This window comes from Panicum virgatum, chromosome 8N, assembly GCF_016808335.1.
Source record: "Panicum virgatum strain AP13 chromosome 8N, P.virgatum_v5, whole genome shotgun sequence".
Classification (NCBI taxonomy): domain Eukaryota; kingdom Viridiplantae; phylum Streptophyta; class Magnoliopsida; order Poales; family Poaceae; genus Panicum; species Panicum virgatum.
Window position 1 is genome coordinate 8412869 of NC_053152.1, and position 23844 is coordinate 8436712.

The following is a 23844-nucleotide window of genomic DNA, read 5'->3' on the forward strand; positions in this document are numbered from 1 at the left end:
GCAAAAAGTTTTGCAAATAGACTTCATTTAGTACTTCAAATGCCCTCTTTACATCTTTACACAATTTTGCAAAATAAACTAAACACACCCTTAGTTTTTTTTTATCCCCTGAAGACTCGAAGGTGATCGGCAGTCTGACACGCGCTGCAGTGCGGACAAGAAAAAATTCTAGGCTATACTTTATAGAAATATTTGCAGACTACACTACTACAAAAATGATTTATAGGAACACCTCATTTTTTCTAAGGATGCGGATCAAAAAGCAACATGTTCTAACAAATAGAGCTAGACTACTGTAGCAGTTGACCCGCCCATACAAATGAATTTTTAGGGGCGGGTGACACTATCACCCGCCTCTAAAAATAACACTATTTTTAGGAGCGGATAATAGTGTCACCCGCCCCTACAAATATCATTTGTAGAGTTCGAAAAGTAGTGGCGCTGCGCTGGTCATCAGCATCAATGCATGCACACTCTCTCTTCCTTATTTATTTCTCCCCCTTCGTCTTCCACCACACACGCGACCTCTCCTCTCTCCTCTGTCTCTTTCTTATCTCTTTCTCCCATCTCTCCCTCCCCTCTGCCTTCCATGCAGGCTGCCGGCCCTGATGCTTGATGGAGGTGGCAGGTCTCCAACCTCGGGGGCCACGGACGACATGCGGGTGCTGTCCGTGAGCTGTGCGAGCTGCTGATGCGGGTGCTATTCCTGAGCTGTGCAAGCTGCTGATGCAGGTGCTGGACGAGGCCGGTGCACCTCCAGCGGCCTTTCGGCGAAGCCGGGTGCCGCGCGACCCTGCAGCCGGACCTGACACTGGGGCTCTCGGCGCAATGGACCCGGGTGCCCTCTCCGTGCTCCTCGCCGACGAGCACGTCTGCGGCCTGCAGGTCCGCCGCGGTGCCGGGGAGTGGGTCACCGTGCAGGGACCCCGACAACGGTGGCGCAACGACGGCTGCGCGCCGCATGTCCCACGGCAGCGGACCGGCGGCCGGCGCAGCAAGGCCCGCGGCGACTCGGCGCGTGGGGTGCGCGGCGAGGCCCACGGCGGCGCGGGGGAGCCGAGCGGCGGCTCACAGCCCGTGCTGCCGGTTGATTTTTTATTGTTTTATTTGATTTGTAGGCACGGATCGTGGCATGCTAATTTTTAAGAACGGGTCATGCCTTAACCCGCCCTTAGAAATGAGTTTTTAGAGACGGGTATAACATCTACCCCTACAAACAGCTATTTTTAACTGCGAAAAACAGGGACTGGTGCTGGTGCAGTATCCGTTCTTAAAAATAGTTTTTTACCCGCCCCTACTCTCTTTTTGCAGTAGAGCTAATATTGTTCATGTGTTTTAGTGTGGAGAAAGAAAATTCAACCCACAAACAGCTAACTTAATAATTTTGGTTAATAATAAATAAGAGAAGGGGAGAGGGTGGTTATCATAATATTTGCTGTGACCGTTCACCCGCAATATTTCTGGCATATCGACGATAATGCTCAATGACAGTGGTCAGTAAATAAAAGGAAATATATGGAGAAATTGATGAAGGTGGCATCCTAACAGAATTGAAGGTGGTGCGTACCTTCCATCAAAAGAAAGTTAACGAATTGAGGAGTTCGTGCCCTTGAGCATAATTATTTTGCTTCACCGTTTGTATTTTTTATCTTTCATAACCTTCTTCCTTTTTTTAATTTCTTATTACATGCTGATTGCGGTGCTTAATCTATTCAGCCCGATTTGCAAAACTGTATAAGATTAGACCCCTTTACCATCCACGGGGCGTCCGATCTAAATTTCCGTTGGGACATCCGGTCTGACTCTATCTCCATTTCTTGAAGCCTCTCATCTAGGTATAGCTGTAGTATGAGTTCACACGTGCATGCACGCCCAACACATGCACACCTCACTCACACACCACATACTCACCCTACACACGCACACCTCACTCACACTCGACGTGCACAAACAAACCTACAACTACATTCAGATCTAGAAATCGCGTCCATCTTGACACTTGAGATCACCGGATAACTCCGTTAGGCGATGGGTGTCTCATAATCCCATCCCTTTGCAGCTCCACACGTGACAGGCTGCAGATTTTAACTGGGGAAAATCCCGGTGGCGGGCAAGCTGCACACCAGCAGCGCTACCAACCGAGCTAACGCTCGTTCTGGACTCTGTCTCCATTTTTCATTGCCCAGTAGTACATTAGAGCTACATACCAAAAGTATTTTTTTTTCTAGAAAAAACTGGTCCAGTTTGCCTTGCCGACTAAAGTAGTTTGATGCGTCCGGTTGTCTCCTGCCACCAGCGAATGAACCACCGGTGCTCCCGACGAGTGTGAAAGGAATCGGGTGCTCGTAGCCTAAGAGACGAGAGGTGAATTAGGCAATTTAAAACCTTAACCCAAGGCTCCAACTAGTTTGCACACAATTTAAGCTAAAACATGCTATCTAAATGTGTAATTACGGTTCATCTAGTGTGAAACCCTCATTCTAATACAAGTTTTGAAACCTATAACCAATCCTAGCTTGACGCTACTCTAAGAAAGTAAAGGCACACGTGTTGCAAGTATTAAATATAGAAACATAAAGGGGATGAGAGAAAGCAAACTCTTAGACACAAGGGGTATCCCGTGGTATCAGTACGCACAAAAGACAATATTAATCCATGTTGTTGAAGCACTCACTAAGAGTATTTCTTCCCAGCAATCAAGTCTCTTCCGGGAAACCTTGACTTGCCACAAAGGCTCACGCCAAGCCCTCGGTCACCTTGATCCTGTTTTCCACTAAGGAGCTTCTCCATTAAGAATGGGGTCTCCAAGTCCCCTGTACAAAGCCATCGACACTGCTCCACACCAAGCCGGAGGGTCGTAAACTTGCCCGGGGGCCTCCAAAAGTCCAAGGGGCCGGCGGACCGAGATACAAGCTTGAGTAGCTCTCCAGCACAGCACACAAGGCACATAACTTTGCTTTCACACTCACTCACACTCTCAAGGATATGTTGAGGACTAAAGATGTGATCACTTTGCACTTCTATGGCTTGAAAAACTTCTCTAGTGTGTATGAGGCTCCTCTTATCTCCAGCAACCTCAAATGATCCAAGGTGAGGCCCTTATATAGCCCAAACACTCAAAGGAACCGTTTCTCCAACAGCTACAAAAATGCAGCATAGCACCGTTTAAACCGATGCCTATTTTTGAGGGGGGGGGGGCATCTGTTCAACCGATCACCCTAACCCAGCATATAGCCGTTGAGCCTTCTGACATGTTCTACAGCTGACTCATCAATCGCTGACTCATCAATCGCTGACTCATCAACCGATGTCCACATAACCTTCTTCTTCAGCTAACACGCTCTCTGGATTATAACAACATGAATATACCGATGCATGTTTTTCTTAGCATTAGTCTAACCGGTGCTACTTGGTTTCTTCTCGTAGCTCAGCAATGCTCCAACCAATACAACGACGCTCTCAAACTTGACGTCATCGGCTTAGCTGGTGCCTAAGGCAGTTCTGCACTTGCCTTAGTAATGACTTATCCAGTGCACCGATGCCTTAGTGTCTGTTTAATTTAACTGGTGCAATGTTTTCTGCATCCACTTGTCCAACTTGTCACGGCTGTCATTTGCATTTGACATCTCTGGATTTTCACTATGATTTGGATATCTTGACAACGAATTGGATACATCGGATTACATCCATGGAACCTTGAGATTCTACAAAGATGATCTGACAAACTTGTTAGCCCATTGATTGCGTTGTCATTCGATCACCAAAATCACAAGAAATAATAGCACTACTACAGAAATGGCCTTTGATCCTGCACATTTATCCCGACAATCTTTGGACCCGGGACCAATGAAGGCTTTAGTCCCGGGTCCAACGGTTAGGGGGCATCTAGGAGCTTTAGTCCCGGTTGGAGCCACCAACCGGGACAAAAAGTCACCCTTTAGTCCCGGTTGGTGGCTCCAACCGGGACCAAAGGTCCTGAAAATTTAGTCCCGGGTGGTAACACCAACCGGGACTAAAGAATGACCCTTTTGTCCCAGTTGGTGGCTCCAACCCGGACCAAAAGGGCCTTTAGTCCCGGTTGGTCGCTTCTACCTGGACAAAAGGGAGCTTCACGGGTTAGTTTAAAAGAAAGGCATCTCATTCAAAGCCACATGTGCAGTGTAGGTGGGGTGGTAAGGAAGTCACGCGCGAGTGTAGGTGGGGTGGTAAGGAAGTCACGCGTGAGGTGAGACATCTCGAGTTGGAGTCCTGAGTTGCACATAATATTTTTTTACCTTGCACATGGTCTTTAGTCCGGGTTATTGGACTCGGGACTAAAAGTCTGGGACCTTTTGTCTCGGCCTCCCGATCCCGGTTCAAAAATCGGGACTAAAGGGGGTTGAGAACCGGGACAAAAGGTCTGTTCTCCACTAGTGTAGGCTAATGGGGCCATGTTCGTTACATAGTGTGGTCCGGTAGTCTTCGTTCCCAATAGTTTTATTTTAGTTTTCACAGAATGTACAATTAAATCGATTTTACAGGTCTTTGTTGGCATATGTTTATCTGATTATGTAGTCCTTGATCCTTTCTTGTCTGGTATATTTATCCGAATGTTAATTTTCACCCGTTCAACCTGCATTGGGTCACTTTGCGAAATCAATCCTCTCTCTATCGTTGGCATCCAGATTGCACGTCGGCAACCGTGTTTAGGCCCTGTTTCGTTCCCACCCTGTAAACGCAAAATTTTGCAAAGGATCTTGCTAATTTGAAGTCGAAATGAAGTCTATTTACAAAATTTTTTGCATGGATGGGCTGTAAATCGCGAGACGAATCTAATGAGCCTACTTAATCCATGATTTGCAACAGTGGTGCTACAGTACCATCCGCTAATTATTGATTAATCATAAATTAATTAGCATCATTAGATTCGTCTCGCGATTTACAATACATCTGTGCAAAAAATTTTATAAATAAACTTCATTTAATACTTCAAATTAGTAAAATTCCGTCGCAAAAAAAATTTGGGTTTACACTCCAGCGAACTAAACACGGCCTTAGGCAAGTTGTCAACTTGTGGGACCCAGTTCTGGGTCCTTCTCGTGACAAATTCTTGGGTTTTTGCGTTGTCAGGGAAGTTTCATGGCATCTTCTCTTTCAGTTATTTTGACCGCGTCCTCCAGGAGTCGATGTTGCCTCTCCATCTTTTGTTAACACATTGAAGAATTAAAATATTGTGATTATTGCATTCTTGTGTAATCCAAGTTAGTCTGGACGATGAGGAAGCGTGAGTACTGAGTAGGCAGCTTATGGTAAGCTTTCCGACGGGCAGTATTTGCAACTCTTTTATTCATTTTTTCCTCTCCGTGATAGATGCGCGTGTTAAATCGCGTTTCCCTTGCCTTTTTGTTTAGTTTTTACTCGATCATGGTTGTTAATTTATTCGGCTGGATAGTGAAATACTAAAATCTAAACTTGCTCCATCGCCGTCTGGTTTTTGCAAACTGTTCTGCTTTCAAACGTGTGGGGCCAAGAATTGATTGCTGGATGGCGAGGGCTGTTGTATTATTTGGAGCTGGCCCTGCCTTTTCATGGAATTTGACGTCCTTGGGAAATTTCATGGAAATTCTTGCAAAATATCTCGCCCCTGAGGTCTTTTATTTACTTGTGTGGCAGCAGTGTGAAATGTGAATTCCTGTTTTGCAACGAAGTCTCGCCGTGGCTTCGTTTTCCTTTGTGGACCGTTCTTTGGCAGTGAAAGGGACCCAAGCAACGTGCTCTGTCCTTGCCTTCAGAGCTAGATGACAGTGAAGACCAAGACCCGGGAGCCCGTCGCCTAGAACTCCAGAAGCAAAAATAGTCTCCCAGCCATCTAGCTAAGCAACTCCATCCACCTCAGATCCACCTAAAGACTCATGGTGCACCTAAAGAGTGGTGCAGTTGGAAGCAAGATTTTGCTCACTACTCGTGATAGGAAGGTTGTAGAAATTATGAAATCAAGGCATATATTCAAGCTAGGGATGTTATCAGAGGCTGAGAGTTGGAGCTTGTTCCTAAAGAGCTCTGGGTGGGTAGAGGAGGATTTAGGCTCTGATTATATAAAAGTTGGAAAAGTGATCCTGAACAGATGTAGTGGGGTGCCTCTAGCAATCAGAACACTTGGAGGTATCCTCTATGAAAACAAGAAAATAAGTATATGGAAAGCCATAGGACAGAGTGATTTATGGACGGATGAGAGTATAGAAGACAGAGTGTTCGCTTCTTTGAAATTGAGCTTCATTCACCTGCCAGATGAACTAAAGCAGTGCTTCACGCTTTGCTCTATATTCCCAAAGGGCACAAAAATCTACAAAGATCGTTTGATTTCCCAATGGGTAGCCCATGGATTCATCAATTCGATGAATGGAATGCAGCCAGAAGATATCGGAAGTGGCTACTTTGATTCTCTTGTAAAAGTTGGCTTTCTTCAGGATCCTTCTAAGGACTGGCTGACTGAACAGCTAGTATGCAAGATGCACGATTTGATTCATGATCTCAGTCGACACATACTGCAGGATGAAGTGGTGACTTGTCCACCTAGTAATATGATAGCGAACCACACTCAGAGGTGCAGATACTTATCAACGACTTCATGTCCAGAGAAGGTTCATAGGAATTCATTTCACAAGGCCCATGCTCTCTTTATCTCTGGAGGTAATCCAAAATTTGATAAACCAGTTAAGAAGAGCTCCAGTGTCCGCAGTGTTGTTCTGGACTACACAGAAAACACTCCATTTCCTCAATTCACACTGAAATTTGAATATATTGGATATCTTGAAATCCATAAGCTTGGTTGCACGAAATTTCTAGAAGCCATCTCAAGTTGTTGGAACTTGCAGTCACTTCATTTAATCAGCTGCAACGGTCTTGTTGTATTACCAGAATCTATTGGTGTAAGGATCGTGGCCCAAGAAGGGGGGGTTGAATTGGGACTTTTTCTAATTTCTATCTAGTCCTTAACCTAGACTAGTATTGTCCAATCTATAAATTTGAAACCTAGTCACTAGAGCATGCTAGCACAAGGTCCTTAGGTAGGTAACCACACTATCATGATCATGTTGCTTAAAGGATATCACACTAGCAAGAACAAAACCTAAGCAAACGATCACACTACCATGCAAGTTGTCCTAGTCAAACTACAAGCAATCAAAGACAAGATTAACAACAAAGGATTTAATTGCTTGAAATAAAAGTAAGAGACACGAGACAACCGGATTTTTTCCCGTGGTATCGAGGAGTTGACGCTCCCCCCTAATCCACGTTGGAGCACCCACACAAGGGTATAGCTCCCTTGCTTCACCAAAGAGCAAGTGATCACTAAGAACGCTCTTTCTCCATCTCCGGAACGGCGAGCTTCACACCGTGTACAATCTTCTTGTCTTGGGGCTCCCACAAACACCAAGAGCTCACCAAGAACCTCCCGATCACCAAGACCGGCTAGGTGCCGTCAAACACCAAGAGTAACAAGCTCCTAAGCCTTCACTTGACCTACACTCAGTTGGCCCTAGCTCAAGCACACTTGCTACACTTGCAAATGATGGATTCTTCAAGGTTGGAGCACAAACAAAGTGCTAGATCTTCTCTTGTTTGCTCAAAGCACTTTCTCTTCTTCTTAAGGGTGTCCTCAAGTATTCAGGGTGTCAAAGGCAACTGAAATGAGCCATGGGGTGCCCTTATATAGAGTGGAAGGAGTTACATAGCCGTTGGAAGTCCACTGCAGAAAAAACGTGAGCACCGGAAGAACCGATGGGTGTCAGATTTGAGGCGTCAGTTCAACCGGTCTCTCTGTGTCCAAATTGTAGCCGTTGGGGTTCTAACACAGTATCCAGGCTTGTGTCAATGCACCAGTGCATGCTCCGTAGGGGTATCGGTTCAACCGGTGCTGAAGAGTTTCACTGATCAACACAAACAAGCTCTCTGGAACATAGGACGTCTAATGCACCGGTGCTTTGATTCTGAACCGTCGGTTCAACCGGTGCTGAAGAGAAGTTGAAGTCTACCAAAACATGCTCTCTGGAACAAGGTACATCTAATGCACCGGTGCTTTGATTCTGAACCGTCGGTTCAACCGGTGCTATAGATTTCTTGACTTGATTCCTGCCTTCATCCCGAGAAGATAGACCGACAGGGCATCGGTCCTTCCGCCAAGCATCGGATGCTCCAACGTTGGGGCACCGGTTCAACCGGTGCTGCTGTTTTTCATTGTTTTCAGCTGAATTGACTTGGATTCGAATGTAACTTCGATTGTTTCTTCTTCCAAGTGTTGTGTTGACTTCTATTGACCATCTTGGGCTGTTTTTGAGCGAGTGTGCATGATTTCTAAGGCCAACTCAATATTGATCAAGCTACTAACTCATGAACCCCTCTTAATAGTACGGTCAAGAACTAAAAATTATAAACCCTATCTAAATCAAGTGTCCTTCATCTCCTTGTGACACTTGAGACTAGAAAGGTCCTTAACCTTTAGAATTGAGTCCTTGGCACGCATGGTTGTTCCGAATTGAGGGGTCTCTTTTCGCATTTCATATGAGACTAAATTAATCATTAATTTTTCCTTCAAAACACACGTTAGTCTCATACGGTTGTCATTAATCACCGAAACTTACCATTACATCTATCGGCCTAGATGCACTTCAATCTCCCCCTTTTTGGTGATTGATGACAACACAAAGTAGAGATACATACTATAAGAAAATGAAAGCGATAAACAAGCATGCATTACTCGAAATAAAACACATGTAGGGACATGTCAACACAGAGCATACACAATATCCAAATAACATGTCCATACACAAAAACCATGAAGATCCAATCACGCCACAAACCACCAAGCTCCCCCTATCTCTACTCCCCCTATCTATCTCCCCCTTTGGCAACAAAGCACCAAAAAGAAAGGCGATCTAATCCTGAGCTGGAGAAGGCGGGGTCTTCCGGCTGGGTCCAGTGGAAAACTGAGCAGCGGAGTCGTCGGCGTCGTCGTCCGTCCAGTCGTCGTCGACCGAAGAAGACTTCTGCTCGACTGGAGTCATCGGAGCAGCAGAAGTAGCTGGAGTAGCGGTAGAAGCTGGCTCGGCAATGATCGTGGAGTCCGTCGGAGGAGCAGACGTGACGGGAGTCAGGTCTGGCTGAGTGGGGCGCACGACGGATGGACAGAGCACCTCAGGCTGTGAAGGTGACTCGAAAGTGAGAGACTGAGCCGAGGGGTGCTGGAGCTGGTGTAGGATCTGCTGCTGCCTAAGAAACTCTGCACGCTGCTCGGCAGTCCAAACACTAGGCTGTGGAGCAGGAGCTAGAGCAGCAGTAGGAACAGGACTGGCAAACAACCCGGTCTGAAGAAATGGTGACAACGGGAAGGATGACAAGGGTGTCTGCACAAAACCGCCAACAGGAGGAGCTGGAGCAGTGGGGTCGAACTGGAGCTGCTGGGGTGTAGGGAGCTGAGGCTCAGGCAGTCCAGTGTGACGGTACAGCTGACCAAAGCATCCCGAGAAGAAAGTGAACATCTGCTGCTAGATCTGGGACTGCTGCTGAAGCTGTAACCTCATGGCCTCCTGCTGCTGCCGAATGCCCTCAAGAACAAGTGTCTGGGCCTCCTGCTGGCGAGCCTGCATGGCTTGCATGCTCAGCTGAGCTGCAGCAAACCAGTCCTGCTGGTCAGAGAGCCGAGTAAGTATCGCTGCAAGAGAGTCTGGCTGTGTGACCTGTGTAGTGGTAACTGGAGGAGCAGGGGCTCGTGCTGCACCGGAGGATCCTGCCTCATCGTCATGAGCACCTCGAGGAACAGTAACAATGGGAATGAAATCCTCGTCATCCTCCGAGTCCTCTGAGTCAGTGATCAGGTAGTGTGGGAGCTGGTCCTCTGCTGCTGCTAGTGAAGCGTCCTCGGCTGCTGTCGGATCGTCTGCAACTCTGCCCTCAGCCAAGAAACGCTCATCCAGAACCCGCTGTGCTCGGCGCTGGCCTCTCGAGCCACGGCGATCATCTCGAGGAGTAGCAGGTGAGTAAAAACTGAAGTGTGTCCTCGAGTGCTCCAGCTCATCCATATACTCATTCTGACTGAGCTGAGCAAGAATCCAGTAGATCCAATGAGCAAACGGATGGCGACGGTGAACTGTCATCCCATCAAGAATCACGTCCTCTAGCTCGCAGATAAAGAAGTCGACTAGGTCAAAGTCACGACCTGTCATGATATACAATAAGAGCCACTGCTGCAGAGCTGTAATCCCCTTGTTGTATCCAATCCGGAACAACAGACTCTTCCTCAGAGCTAGGTGGATAGAGTGTGCCATGGGAGTCAGCCTGTCCGGAGTCCTCGGTGTGCTAGGCAGGAAGGGCTGCTGAAAGAGAACACTGATCTCCTCATCAGATGGAACGTGAGATTCATGAGGACGTCGAGGAGGCACCGTGCTGCCATAAGCCTGATAGTGCACGAAGTGTGGCTCCTCGGCAATCTGAACTCCAAGGAGAGTAGCCAGTCGAGCTCGGGTCAAACGATAGTGCCTCTCCTGGAACATGAAATCAATAAACTGCTGGTCCTCCTCAATAAACAGAGTGGCGTAGAAGACTCGAACCCACTCTCGAATGTATCTGGACCTCTCACTGAGTAGAGCAGGCAATCCATCATATCTCTTGAAGAGAGGAAGCACTGGAGTCCCACCTGCTGCTACACGCATAGCCACCCAGTGGAGCATCTTGTGCTCACTGATCTTGATATCCAACTGGCAGTAGGTGTGGTAAAAAGACTCCTGGAGCAGAGTGTGAAAGCGACGGTCAACTCCAATATCCCTCTGCTCGGCAAACCACTGCTCCGGGGTCACATATCTCAGTCTCTTGACCCTAGGTCCTGGAATACCCCTGAGATCAAATAGCTCAACCTCGAGCAGCTCCTCACCACTGTCCTGACCTCCTGTCTGAGTCTGACTGTCGGTGTGCTGCTGCTGTGCATGACCTGCTCCCCTCTGAGTACCACCACCTCGAGTCCGTGGACGTAAGCGGGACTCAGGTGTGGTCTGAGCTGTCTGAGTACGTCCGGAGCGACGTAACTACTGCTGTGGCTCCCCCTGAGCCTGAGGATCCCTGATCCTGAGCGATCCCTGCCTATCTGCTGCATCTGCAACTGCCTCTGCTTGCTCTCGCTCGCGGTCCTCTCAGGTGCGCTTCTTCTTCTTCTGCGCTACCATCTTACCCTTGCCCTTCTTGTCACCAGCCATCTGTCATAGTATGGAATGATATGAGTCTAAAACATGAAGCCTAGTGGATACCCATTGAAACATCACACTAAAAGAGATTCTGAAGTGTTGAACAAGAGTGTGATTTGTGCAAGATAAGTGATATATGTGAACATGTGTGTAACTGAAGTGAAACAGAGACACGACACATGTCGAGGAGGTTAAGTTCATACCCTGATAGATCAAGCGAGGTAAAACCGACGAAAACAACACAAATTGTCTTAGAGACAATCTGTCGAACACCTTGAGTGCAGAAGAGCACAAGGTGGGAGGGGCACTGTGAGCTCGGTTCCCGGCGCGTGAGGAGATCCTAGAGGAGGATGGAGGTGCACGGCATGCGGAGAAGGCGTGCTGGTGCTACAGGCAGCGGTGCTGGTCTTGGATGCCGGCGGCGCGCGGTCAGCGGCGCACGGGGGGGCGCAGGCGCGGCGCGGGGTTGCTGCGCGTGAGCGGTGGCAAAGCAGGGCGGCGGCGGAGACGCAGGTGGAGCTGTGCGCGAGCGGCGGCTGCACGGGCGGCGCAGGAGAGGCGCAGGGGTTGCACGGGCGAGGAGCAGTGGCGGCGCGGCGGTTCGCGAGGTAGAAGAAGAGGCCGCAGTAACTGACGCGCGGGGCCCACGGAGAGGTTAAGAGAAACAGGACCAGCGGGCCTGCCAACCCTAAGGCATCGGAAGTTCCGATGGTTCAGAGAAAAGAGCATCGGTGTAATCACCGGTTTGAGTTTGACCAGATCTGATTTGGTTGAAAGCGTGGTCAAAAGGGGCACCGGAAGATCCGCCACTGAGGCACCGGAACATCCGACGGGCATCGGTGCATTGGCAGGAGTAAGGTCCAGAGACGCTGCAAGGGCCAAAGCTCCATGCAGTAGCACCGGTTGAACCGATGCAAAGGCGTCGGTTCATCCGCCAACCATCGGATGCACCGGTGGCCATCGGTGTAACGGTCGGAGTTTGTTCCAGAGACGATGCAGAAACCGAGCCACGAAGACTTTAAGCACCGGTTGAACCGATGCAGTGTAAAACCAGGCGTCGGTTTAACCGGTGGTTAAGGAAATTTTCTGCTGAACTACAAACTCTACTTCTGATCCAAATTTGCAAAACCAAAGCCATAAACACTCAATTTGGACCATTTTCGAGAGACAACCTCACCCCTCAAACACTCATACTAAGTGCTCGCAAGCTTTTAAATAAACATAGGCAAATTAGGATCCAAGCGAGGATTAAACACAAAAACCAAATGTATGAGCCACTTTGCCTATGAACTTAGAGATTGAAACTTTAAGTTCGATAGGACGTGGTTCAATAGGCATGAAAGCGCAAAATTGATCTTATCACTCTTGTGGAGATGATATATCATATTTAGCATGAATATCTTTCTCGAAGTGTGATTTGCTCCCTTGTGATGCTACTAACGTGATGCAATGCTAATGCAAAGCTAGAAATTAAACATGGATGCATTCTATATGACAAGCACATGCATTGCAAAAATTTAAATCTATCGTGTCAAGTTTGAACTCTTGGCAAGCTTCTTCATGATGAACCATTCTTCATGCCATGAGCAAAACCAAGACCACCGGCTCATGCAAGACCCATGTTCATCACTATCTTGACAAGGTTAGACAAGCCCCTAGCACATGTACATATGAAATGCATCTATATGACAAGGCATTTATATGACGTTAGAAGCATCTAAAACGTTAAGCTCACTTCGCAACCTACAAAAGGTGCTCTCATCTAGAGGTTTGGTGAAGATATCCGCCAATTGATCTTCGGAACGAACACCACAAAGTAGTATATCATTCCTTGCCACATGATCTCTTAGAAAGTGATGGCGAATATCTATGTGCTTGGTATGAGAGTGTTGAACCGGGTTATTAGTAATTTTAACGGCACTCTCGTTATCACAAAGGAGCGGGATCCTATCTAATACTACACCATAGTCCAAGAGGCTTTGCTTCATGTAGAGGATTTGAGCACAACAAGCCCCGGCGGCAATATATTCCGCCTCCGCGGTTGACAAGGCCACGGAATTTTGTTTCTTTGATGACCAAGAGACTAAGGAACGCCCTAGCAAGTGGCACCCACCCGATGTACTCTTGCGATCAACACGACATTCGGCAAAGTCCGAATCCGAGTATCCCAAAAGTGTAAAACTAGCGCCTTTGGGGTACCACAAGCCTATGCTAGCTGTATGCTTGAGATATCTAAGGATCCTCTTAACGGCACTAATATGTGATTCCTTAGGATTAGCTTGAAAGCGGGCACACATGCATACGCTAAACATGATATCGGGCCTAGATGCGGTTAGGTAAAGAAGCGACCCAATCATAGAACGATAGAGAGTTTGGTCAACCGATTTACCTCCCTCATCCAAGTCAAGATGTCCATTAGTTGGCATTGGAGTCTTGATCGACTTGCAATCATCCATCTTGAATTTCTTGAGTATATCTTTTGTATACTTTTCTTGATGGATGAAAGTCCCTTCCTTCAATTGCTTGATTTGAAATCCAAGGAAGAAATTGAGCTCACCGATCATGGACATCTCAAATTCCCTAGCCATCATTTCTCCAAATACTTTGCAAAGAGTGGGGTTAGTTGAACCAAAAATGATATCATCAATATAAATTTGATATATGAATAGTTCTTCATTGATGATTCTTGTGAATAGAGTTGTATCCACCCTCCCGATCTTGAAGCCCTTGTTGAGAAGAAAGTCACGAAGGCGTTCATACCAAGCCCTTGGCGCTTGCTTGAGCCCGTAGAGCGCCTTGTGCAACCTATAAACATGGTTAGGATATCTAGGGTCCTCAAACCCGGGAGGTTGTTCAACAAACACCAACTCATTAATCAAGCCATTTAAGAACGCACTCTTCACATCCATTTGAAAAAGTTTCAAGTTATGATGTGAAGCATACGCTAAAAGGATACGGATGGCTTCAAGTCTTGCAATGGGGGCAAATGTTTCACCAAAATCCAACCCTTCAACTTGTGCGAAGCCCTTTGCCACAAGTCTTGCCTTGTTGCGAATCACTACACCATGCTCATCTTGTTTGTTGCGGAAGACCCACTTGGTACCAATGATATTCTTGTCTTGAGGACGTTCTTCAAGAACCCAAACTTCATTGCGGGTGAAGTTGTTGAGCTCTTCTTGCATGGCTATCACCCAATCCGGGTCCTCAAGAGCTTCATCTATATTTGTGGGTTCCAAGCAAGAAACAAACGAGTAATGTTCACAAAAAGAGGCATATTGACGTCTTCGAGTTCTTACTCCACTAGAGAGGTTACCCATGACCAAGTCAATGGGATGATTTCTTGAAGTTCTTGTAAGCCTCTCTTGTGCTTGAGATGTTGATTCTTCTAGTGATTCGTCATCTTGATCTTGAGCTTGGGCTTGTTCACTTGTGATGTGCGTGTCATCAAATGGAAGTTGTTCTTCAACCACTTGTTCATCTTGGGAGGTGAGGCATCATCTTCTTCATCGGATGACTCATCATGGTGATGGGATGATGTAGACTTGTCTTCATCCTTTGAGTCACCCTTGGAAGTGACTTCAACTTGAGTGGATGAGGCTTGTAGCTCTTCTACCTCCTCTTTTGGCTTGACTTGCCCAATAGTGATGTTCTTCATGACTTCTCGAAGTGGTTCATCACCTACATCATCACAAGAGAAAACTTCCCCTTGGGAGCCATTAGTCTCATCAAACTCCACATCACAAGTTTCTTCAATCTTGCTTGTAGCACTATTGAATACTCGATATGCTTTGGAGTTTGATGAATAACCAATTAGAAAACTAACATCACATCTACTTTCAAACTTGCCTAGGTGCTTCCTTTTCTTGAAGATGTAGCATTTGCAACTAAACACCCGGAAGTAGGAGATGTTGGGCTTCCTCCCAATGAGAAGCTCATAGGGTGTCTTTCCCAAGAAGCGGTGAAGATAAACTCGGTTGGATGCATGGCATGCGGTGTTGATGGCTTCCGCCCAAAATCTTTGTGAGATACCATAGTCATCCAACATTGCTCTTGCAAGAGTGATCAATGTTTTGTTCTTCCTCTCCACCACTCCATTTTGTTGGGGTGTATATGTTGATGAAAACTCATGCTTGATCCCCAAGTCGTTGCAAAGCTCTTCTACTTGAGTGTTCCTAAACTCCGTGCCATTGTCACTCCGGACCTTCACAACACTTGACTCAAATTCATTTTGAGCTTGCTTGACAAAAATCTTGAAGATCCCTGTAGTCTTGCTCTTGTCCTCTAAAAAGAAAGTCCAAGTATATCTAGAATAATCATCAACAATTACAAGACAATAGAGATTACCGCCAAGACTTTTTGTAGGTGGTTGGCCCAAAGAGATCCATGTGTAGTAGCTCCAAGCTTCTTGATGTTGACAAATAAGCCTTCATGGGATGTGATGATGCAAATTGCTTCCCGGCTTGACAAGCACTACACAATTTGTTTTTGTCAAATGTAACAGCTTTAACACCAACCACCATACCTCGTTTGAAAGACTTCTTGAGTTGGCTCATGCCAAAGTGAGCAATGCGGCGATGCCAAAGCCAACCCATGGAGTTCTTGGAGAAGAGACATGTCGCCAAGCTTGCATCATTAGATGAGAAATCAACAAGGTAAATGTTACCATGTCGAAATCCTTTGAATATTAAACTCTTGTCCTCCTTGCTTGTCACTATAACCTCACTATCACTAAAGGTGCATATTAGTCTTAAATCACAAAGTTGAGCAATAGAAAACAAATTGAAACTAACCGACTCAACAAGCAACACATTAGAAATAGAGAGATCGTTGGTAATGGCTACCTTACCCAAACCTACCACTTTTTCTTTTGAGTTGTCACCAAAGGTGACATGTTCATAATCGCCCACATCTTCATCTAGTGAGGTGAACATCTTTACATAGCCGATCATGTGTTGTGTACATCCGCTATCAAACACCCAATGCTTGCCACCGGCTTTGTAGTTCACCTACACACAAATGAATCACTTTTGAGGTTTGGGAACCCATGCAAGTTTGGGTCCTTTGACATGAGTTACTAAAGCTTTAGGAACCCATAGTTGGCGTGGTAGCTTTCCCTTAATTTGAGTGCCAATAAACTTTGCCTTAACCTTGCCACTTTTAAGCTTACTTAACAAGAAATGATTTTCATTGAATTGAGACTTGTAATTAGGAGGCAAGGTAGGAGGTGGACGAGTGGGAATTGGACACTCCCTTGTATGATGCCCGGTGACTTGACAATATTGACAATATGAGCCAACTTCCTTGTTGAAACATGCCATGAGCTCCGACGACTTGGGACAATTTTCCGGAGGGTTGGGAAATGATCCAAGTCCATTTGTCCCAAAGTGCCTTGCATTGTGGAAGAGAATCTCCTTATGCAAGTATTCTCCTCTTGTCACATTGAACATGCATTTTGTCATGCTTTCAAGTTCCTCCTCAAGTTGTTTCTCCTTATCATGGTTAGTCTTTAAACAAGAAGGAGAAGCATGATGACAAGTAATAGGGTGAGGCAACTCCACAAGATCATCACAAGAAGTAGCTATATTGACTTTGATGACTTTCTTTTGAATTTCTTTTAGTTCTTCATCCAAATCATCAAAGGCAAGGTCAAGTTCTTGATATTTCATATTTAAGTTAGCATAATCAAGCTTGAGCTTCTTGTTGCATGAAGTAAGTGACTTGTTAAGCACAACTACTTCCTCATATTTAACATTTAATTCATCATGCTTAATAAGTAGCTTGTCATGCTCCTCTTTAAGTTGGTTGCTAGGAACAATGCTTGAATCATGAGTTTGTACTACCTCATTATGCCTAACAATCAACTCATTATTTGAGGCCTTAAGCTTGGCATATTCAATTTCAAGAACTTTACATTTTGATTTGTACTTCTTGATCACTTGTTGGTACTCATCTAGGATGTTTTGCACTTCATTAGGACATAAGCAATGTTCACTTTCATCACTAGAGGAGTCATCATTATCACTCACCTTGGAGTTACCTCTTGCCATGAAGCACATTGGTGGTGGAGGTAGAGGTGCCTCATCACCATCATCTTCATTATCATGCATGGCAATCCCCACAATCTTTTTCTTGGATTCTTCATCACTTGAGTCATCATTTGAGGATTCACCATCCGTGATCCATTCTCCAAGAAAGGCATTGACCTTCTCTTTTCTTGTGAAAGACCCTTTCTTCTTGTGATCCTTCTTCTCATGACTTTTCTTTGAAGTCTTGTATTGATTGTCACCATCTTCTTATTTCTTGTTGAGCTTTGAAGGCTCCGGACAATCATATGAGAGATGACCATATTTGCCACAATTATAACAAACTTTCTTGACATTGTCCTTGCTCTTCCGGGTATGAAACTTGTTTTTCTTGGGGTCATAGTTGTACCCTTTCTTGTTCAACCTTGATATCATCTTGGAGGTCTTCCTCATGAGAAGTGCTAGCTCAACATCACCATCTTCATCACTTGAATCTTCATTAGCTTCATCTTCGCTTGAGCTTGGTGATGGAACTTTGCACTTGTTCTTTTTCTTGGAGTTATGATCACTCTTAGCTTTGAGTGCAAGATCTCTCTTGTCTTGCGGTGGATCAACTTCTCCCAAGAGGAACATCTCATGAGACTGAATTTTCCCAACAACATCACTCACTTCAAGCGTTTCAAGATCCTTCTCATAGAGCAATGAGGTGACGATGTTGTACTTGGGCTTGTGTAGACAATGTAGGATCTTCCGGATGATGTCACTATTAGACAAAGGAGAAATTTCAAGAGCGTTAATGTCCTCAATAAGCACATTCAATCGAGCAAACATTTGTTCAACCAACTCATTTGGAAGCATTTTGAATTCATTAAGTTTTTCTTTAAGCACTTGATATTTTTCTTCACGAAGCTTTTTAGAACCAACATAGATAGCTTCAAGTGCTTCCCAAATTTCATGAGAGGTCTTTTTGCTATGAACACGAGCAAAGATCTCCTCACTAAGAGCATCAAATAAAGCATTCTTTGCTCTAGCACCATATTTAACTTGGTCTTCATTCCAAGGACCGACTATAGGTTTCTCCGTGACCGCCCAAGCGATGGGATTAATAGCCTCAAGGTAACCCGCCATGCGAGCTTTCCAATAAGCATAGTTTCTCCCATTGAGCTTGGGTGGACCACCACTTCCCCCGGCCATACTCTAGGAATTTAAGCATAATTAGAGAGCCCTTTCTCAGATACCAATTGTAAGGATCGTGGCCAAAGAAGGGGGGGTTGAATTGGGACTTTTTCAAATTTCTATCTAGTCCTTAACCTAGACTAGTATTGCCCAATCTATAAATTTGAAACCTAGTCACTAGAGCATGCTAGCACAAGGTCCTTAGGTAGGTAACCACACTATCATGATCATGTTGCTTAAAGGATATCACACTAGCAAGAACAAAACCTAAGCAAACGATCACACTACCATGCAAGTTGTCCTAGTCAAACTACAAGCAATCAAAGACAAGATTAACAACAAAAGGATTTAATTGCTTGAAATAAAAGTAAGAGACACGAGACAACCAGATTTTTTCCCGTGGTATCGAGGAGTTAACGCTCCCCCCAAATCCACGTTGGAGCACCCACACAAAGGGTATACCTCCCTTGCTTCACCAAGGAGCAAGTGATCACTAAGAACGCTCTTTCTCCATCTACGGAACGGCGAGCTTCACACCGTGTACAATCTTCTTGTCTTGGGGCTCCCACAAACACCAAGAGCTCACCAAGAACCTCCCGATCACCAAGACCGGCTAGGTGCCGTCAAACACCAAGAGTAACAAGCTCCTAAGCCTTCACTTGACCTACACTCAGTTGGCCCTAGCTCAAGCACACTTGCTACACTTGCAAAGGATGGATTCTTCAAGGTTGGAGCACAAACAAAGTGCTAGATCTTCTCTTGTTTGCTCAAAGCACTTTCTCTTCTTCTTAAGGGTGGCCTCAAGTATTCAGGGTGTCAAAGGCAACTGAAATGAGCCATGGGGTGCCCTTATATAGAGTGGAAGGAGTTACATAGCCGTTGGAAGTCCACTGCAGAAAAAACGTGAGCACCGGAAGAACCGATGGGTGTCAGATTTGAGGCGTCGGTTCAACCAGTCTCTCTGTGTCCAAATTGTAGCCGTTGGGGTTCTGACACAGTATCCAGGCTTGCGTCAATGCACCGGTGCATGCTCCGTAGGGGCATCGGTTCAACCGGTGCTGAAGAGTTTCACTGATCAACACAAACAAGCTCTCTGGAACATAGGACGTCTAATGCACCGGTGCTTTGATTCTGAACCGTCGGTTTAACCGGTGCTGAAGAGAAGTTGAAGTCTACCAAAACATGCTCTCTGGAACAAGGTACATCTAATGCACCGGTGCTTTGATTCTGAACCGTCGGTTCAACCGGTGCTATAGAGTTCTTGACTTGATTCCTGCCTTCATCCCGAGAAGATAGACCGACAGGGCATCGGTCCTTCCGCCAAGCATCGGATGCTCCGACGCTGGGGCACCGGTTCAACTGGTGCTGCTGTTTTTCATTGTTTTCAGCTGAGTTGACTTGGATTCGAATGTAACTTCGATTGTTTCTTCTTCCAAGTGTTGTGTTGACTTCTATTGACCATCTTGGGCTGTTTTTGAGCGAGTGTGCATGATTTCTAAGGCCAACTCAATATTGATCAAGCTACTAACTCATGAACCCCTCTTAATAGTACGGTCAAGAACTAAAAATTATAAACCCTATCTAAATCAAGTGTCCTTCATCTCCTTGTGACACTTGAGACTAGAAAGGTCCTTAACCTTTAGAATTGAGTCCTTGGCACGCATGGTTGATCCGAATTGAGGGGTCTCTTTTCGCATTTCATATGAGACTAAATTAATCATTAATTTTTCCTTCAAAACACACGTTAGTCGCATACGGTTGTCATTAATCACCGAAACTTACCATTACATCTATCGGCCTAGATGCACTTCAATTGGCAAGCTAAAGAAGCTCCGAATTCTAGAGTAATCCAATATTTGATAAACCAGTTAAGACGAGCTCCAGTGTCCGCAGTGTTGTTCTGGACTACACAGAAAACACTCCATTTCCCCAATTTACACTGAAATTTGAATATATCGGATATCTTGAAATTCATAACCTTGATTGCACAAAATTTCTAGAAGCCATCTCAAGTTGTTGGAACTTGCAGTCACTTCATTTAATCACGTGCAAAGGTCTTGTTGCATTACCAGAATCTATTGGCAAGCTTAAGAAGCTCCGAATTCTAGAGTTGAATTTTGCTTATGATCTTGACAGTTTACCTCAGTCAATTGGTGATTGTCGAGACCTTCAATCCTTGATTCTGTATCATTGTGAAAAATTCAGAGAGACACCTGGCACCATATGTAAAATTAAAAACTTGAGGGGCCTTCATATATCTTCGTGTTACTTTCTGAAACAATTTCCATCAGAATTCGCCGGGGTCTTCAGCAACTTGCAGACAATCAACTTAGCTAATGCTACAGAGTTTCAGGGACTGCCAAGCACATTATCATGCCCACTGTTGTGTACACTTGATCTTTCTAACACCAAAGTTACCTTGCTACCTCCATGGATTACTACAATTGATACTCTAGAGTGTATAAACCTTGAAGAGTGCTTTGAGCTAGTGGAGCTGCCTAAAGGTATAGGTAACTTGAAAAGACTTGCAGTTTTGAACATAAAGGGTTGCAGCAAACTGCGTTGCATGCCGTCAGGTATTGGACAGCTGACCCGTTTAACACAGCTGGGCTTGTTTGTTGTCGGGTGTGGTAGAGATGATGCGAGAATCTCGGAGCTTGAAAATCTTGATATGCTAAGTGGTGAATTGGAAATTAGAAACCTTAAGTACGTGAAGGATCCATGTGATACTGAGAAGGCTTGCTTGAAACAAAAGAATGGCATAAAGAATCTGGTTTTGGACTGGTCTTTGAGTGAAGGAGAAGAAGAGTTAGCTTCAGATGTGGAACAAGAGCAGGGTGTGCTGAGTGGTCTTGAACCACCATCGCAAATTGAGAGCTTGGTAATTTGTCGTTACCAAGGTCCTTGTTTGCCACGGTGGTTGATGGAGCAGAATGGTTCTTCTTACTCTGAAGGCACTACGTTAAAGCAAACAGGTCCTTGTCAGTACCTGTCTTTAACATATCTGACACTATTTCAGTCTCCCAACTTGAAGCATATGCGAGGACTTGTGAGATTTCCTTCGCTGAAGTCCCTCAAACTGTCGGAAATGGCAAGTTTAGAGGAGCTGTGGACTATAGCAAGCGGTATAGAAATTCAAGAGGTGGAATTAAGTGCACAATATTGCTTTCCAATCCTATCCAACCTATACATAGAGAACTGCCCGAAATTGAGTACTGTGAAGCCATACTTGCCACCATGGCTGGAGGAGCTGTGTTTGCGTGAAAGCAACTTTCAGCTGTTATCCCCAAGTAACTTCTCTCGTCTGCTTCCATCACCTTCCAATGAATCCTCATCGTCCAGCAGCCTGCACTCAGCAGTCCCTCACCTTAGAGAACTGCAACTACACGGAATAGTAGGATCATCATCTGACTGGGAATTATTGCGGCACCATACTAAGCTGGGAGAACTGTGCTCCTTACGAGATCTGGCAATCGGGTGTCACAATCTGAAGATGCTGCCTGACGCAATTCAGCACCTCACCTCCCTTGAATCTCTCGAATTGACATGTTGCCGTGCGCTGGTCGAGCTGCCAGAGGGCATCGGGCAACTATCTGCGCTTCGGCGGCTTCAGATCTATGGTTGCTCTGCTCTTCAGTGCCTGCCTCAGTCCATCCAACACTTAACCGCTCTCCATAGTTTGGAAATTTTATTCTGCCCTGCGTTGGCTAGGCGTTACAAGCAAGGAGTGGGGATTAGGAGGCTGGCGGCCTAGCGTCTTGCCTCCCAAGACATGCATGCGCGCGAACGCGGCAGCACCAAACTGTTTAGTATGTAGGGTTTAAGATTTAGAGTTTAGGGTTCGGAGTTTCGAGTTCGGGTTTAATGTTTCGGATTTATGATTCCATTTTATGTTTTGCGGTTTATGGTTTCGAGTTTAGTGTTCAGTGTTTAGGGTTTATGATTTATGAATTTAGGGTTTGAAATTTAGGGAACGAGGTTTAGAGTTCTAGTTTATTATTTAGGGTTTATGAGTTTAGTGTTTAGAGTTTAGGATCCCGGGTTTAGAGTTTAGGGTTTAGGGTTTAAGGTATTAAGGTTTAGGGTTTATGGATTTAGCGTTTGAGGGAACGAGGTTTAGAGTTCTAGTTTATTATTTAGAGTTTATGAGTTTAGCATTTAGGGTTTAGGGTCCGGGGTTTAAATTCTGATTTATGTTTTACAGTTTAGGGCTTAGAGTTTATGATTCATGGGTTTTAGAGTTTAGGTTTCGCGATTAGTGTTTAGGTTTTACCGGTTTATGATTTAAGGTATGAGATTTAGGGTTTCATTTTATATTTTACAGTTTATGGTTTTAGAGTTTAGGCTCGGATTTATAGTTTATGGTTCGTTCTTATTAGACTTTGTTTTCTTTGTAGGCGCTGGCCCTGCTATTAGTATCCAATACCAATTTGTTGATTCATGGGCCCCTCTGTCGAACGGACCTGTAATGGCCCCGGAACCAGTTAACCTATCGCCCGTGGGGTTCAGGCTTACATTGTTAATGCTTATGACCAACCAACAACCAAGGTCATTACGTGGGTGAGCACTTAAGCTGCACGAATCTTAAAGCAAATATGGACGGCAAATAAAGGGTGCGTACCTGCGCACCTGCATAGGAAATCCGTGTCGCCTTCCTTGCCCCACAACCATCTCCTCATTCGCCATCACTGGCGACCCAAGCGTGGTGGCTAATCCTCCAGCTGCTACATGGCAAACTCGGAGTAGCCAAGCGGCACCAGGAGGCTGGCGGGGAGCTAGACCTTCCAAAAGTCAAGCTTGGCAAGGGGCGGTTGCATCGGCACCGCTGTAGCGGCGTTGCTATCAGCGGTGGCGACCAGGCCAGCCGAGCAGGAGGATGAGGGCTGCCACCCAGACTGCACCCCACGCTGCCCCCACATAGTGGGCTGTAGCTGCACCCGCGCCACACACCACGCTCCAATATATAATATAATGTTTTTTCAGACATCAACGCATTCTTCAAAAACATAATATTTCAAAAAAATAATTAGGCTTTCTGGAGCTCATTCTCTCTCATTTTCATTTATCTTTTCAGGCTCAGTAGTGCTGTCTCTTTTTTTTTTTTTTTAGATAATGGAAATAGTATCCGGCTTTGACCTCGAGAGGCTACAGCCAAAACAAAGTTTGCAGCCCGAAGGACTGCAATCACTCACACATGACTAAGCAAGAATTTTGCAGCCAGCCAACAGTTTGCTGAAAACACTTATTAAGAGCAAATTCTATTACTAAATTTCCAACCATGGTTGGCAAAGATCTGCATGACCAGAACCTCCATGGTTCGACACGCCTCCTGTAGCTCCTCCTTGTCTTCATCACACCTTTGTAGCAGAGCCCATAGCCTGAGCCAGTGTGTGCCCCGGTAAAGTACCTGCATGTAAGTTTTAGATGGTGAT

General features: G+C 45.5%; 1 protein-coding gene across 1 annotated transcript; it reads left to right on the forward strand.

The window, feature by feature from the left end:
- The first annotated feature begins 828 nt into the window (after positions 1-828).
- On the forward strand, positions 829-23495 carry LOC120684742. Its single transcript, XM_039966626.1, has 4 exons — positions 829-1086; positions 20256-21771; positions 21805-21881; positions 23487-23495. Exons 1-4 carry the CDS (start codon positions 829-831, stop codon positions 23493-23495), a joined length of 1860 nt encoding a protein of 619 aa, XP_039822560.1.
- Positions 23496-23844: the final 349 nt, after the last annotated feature.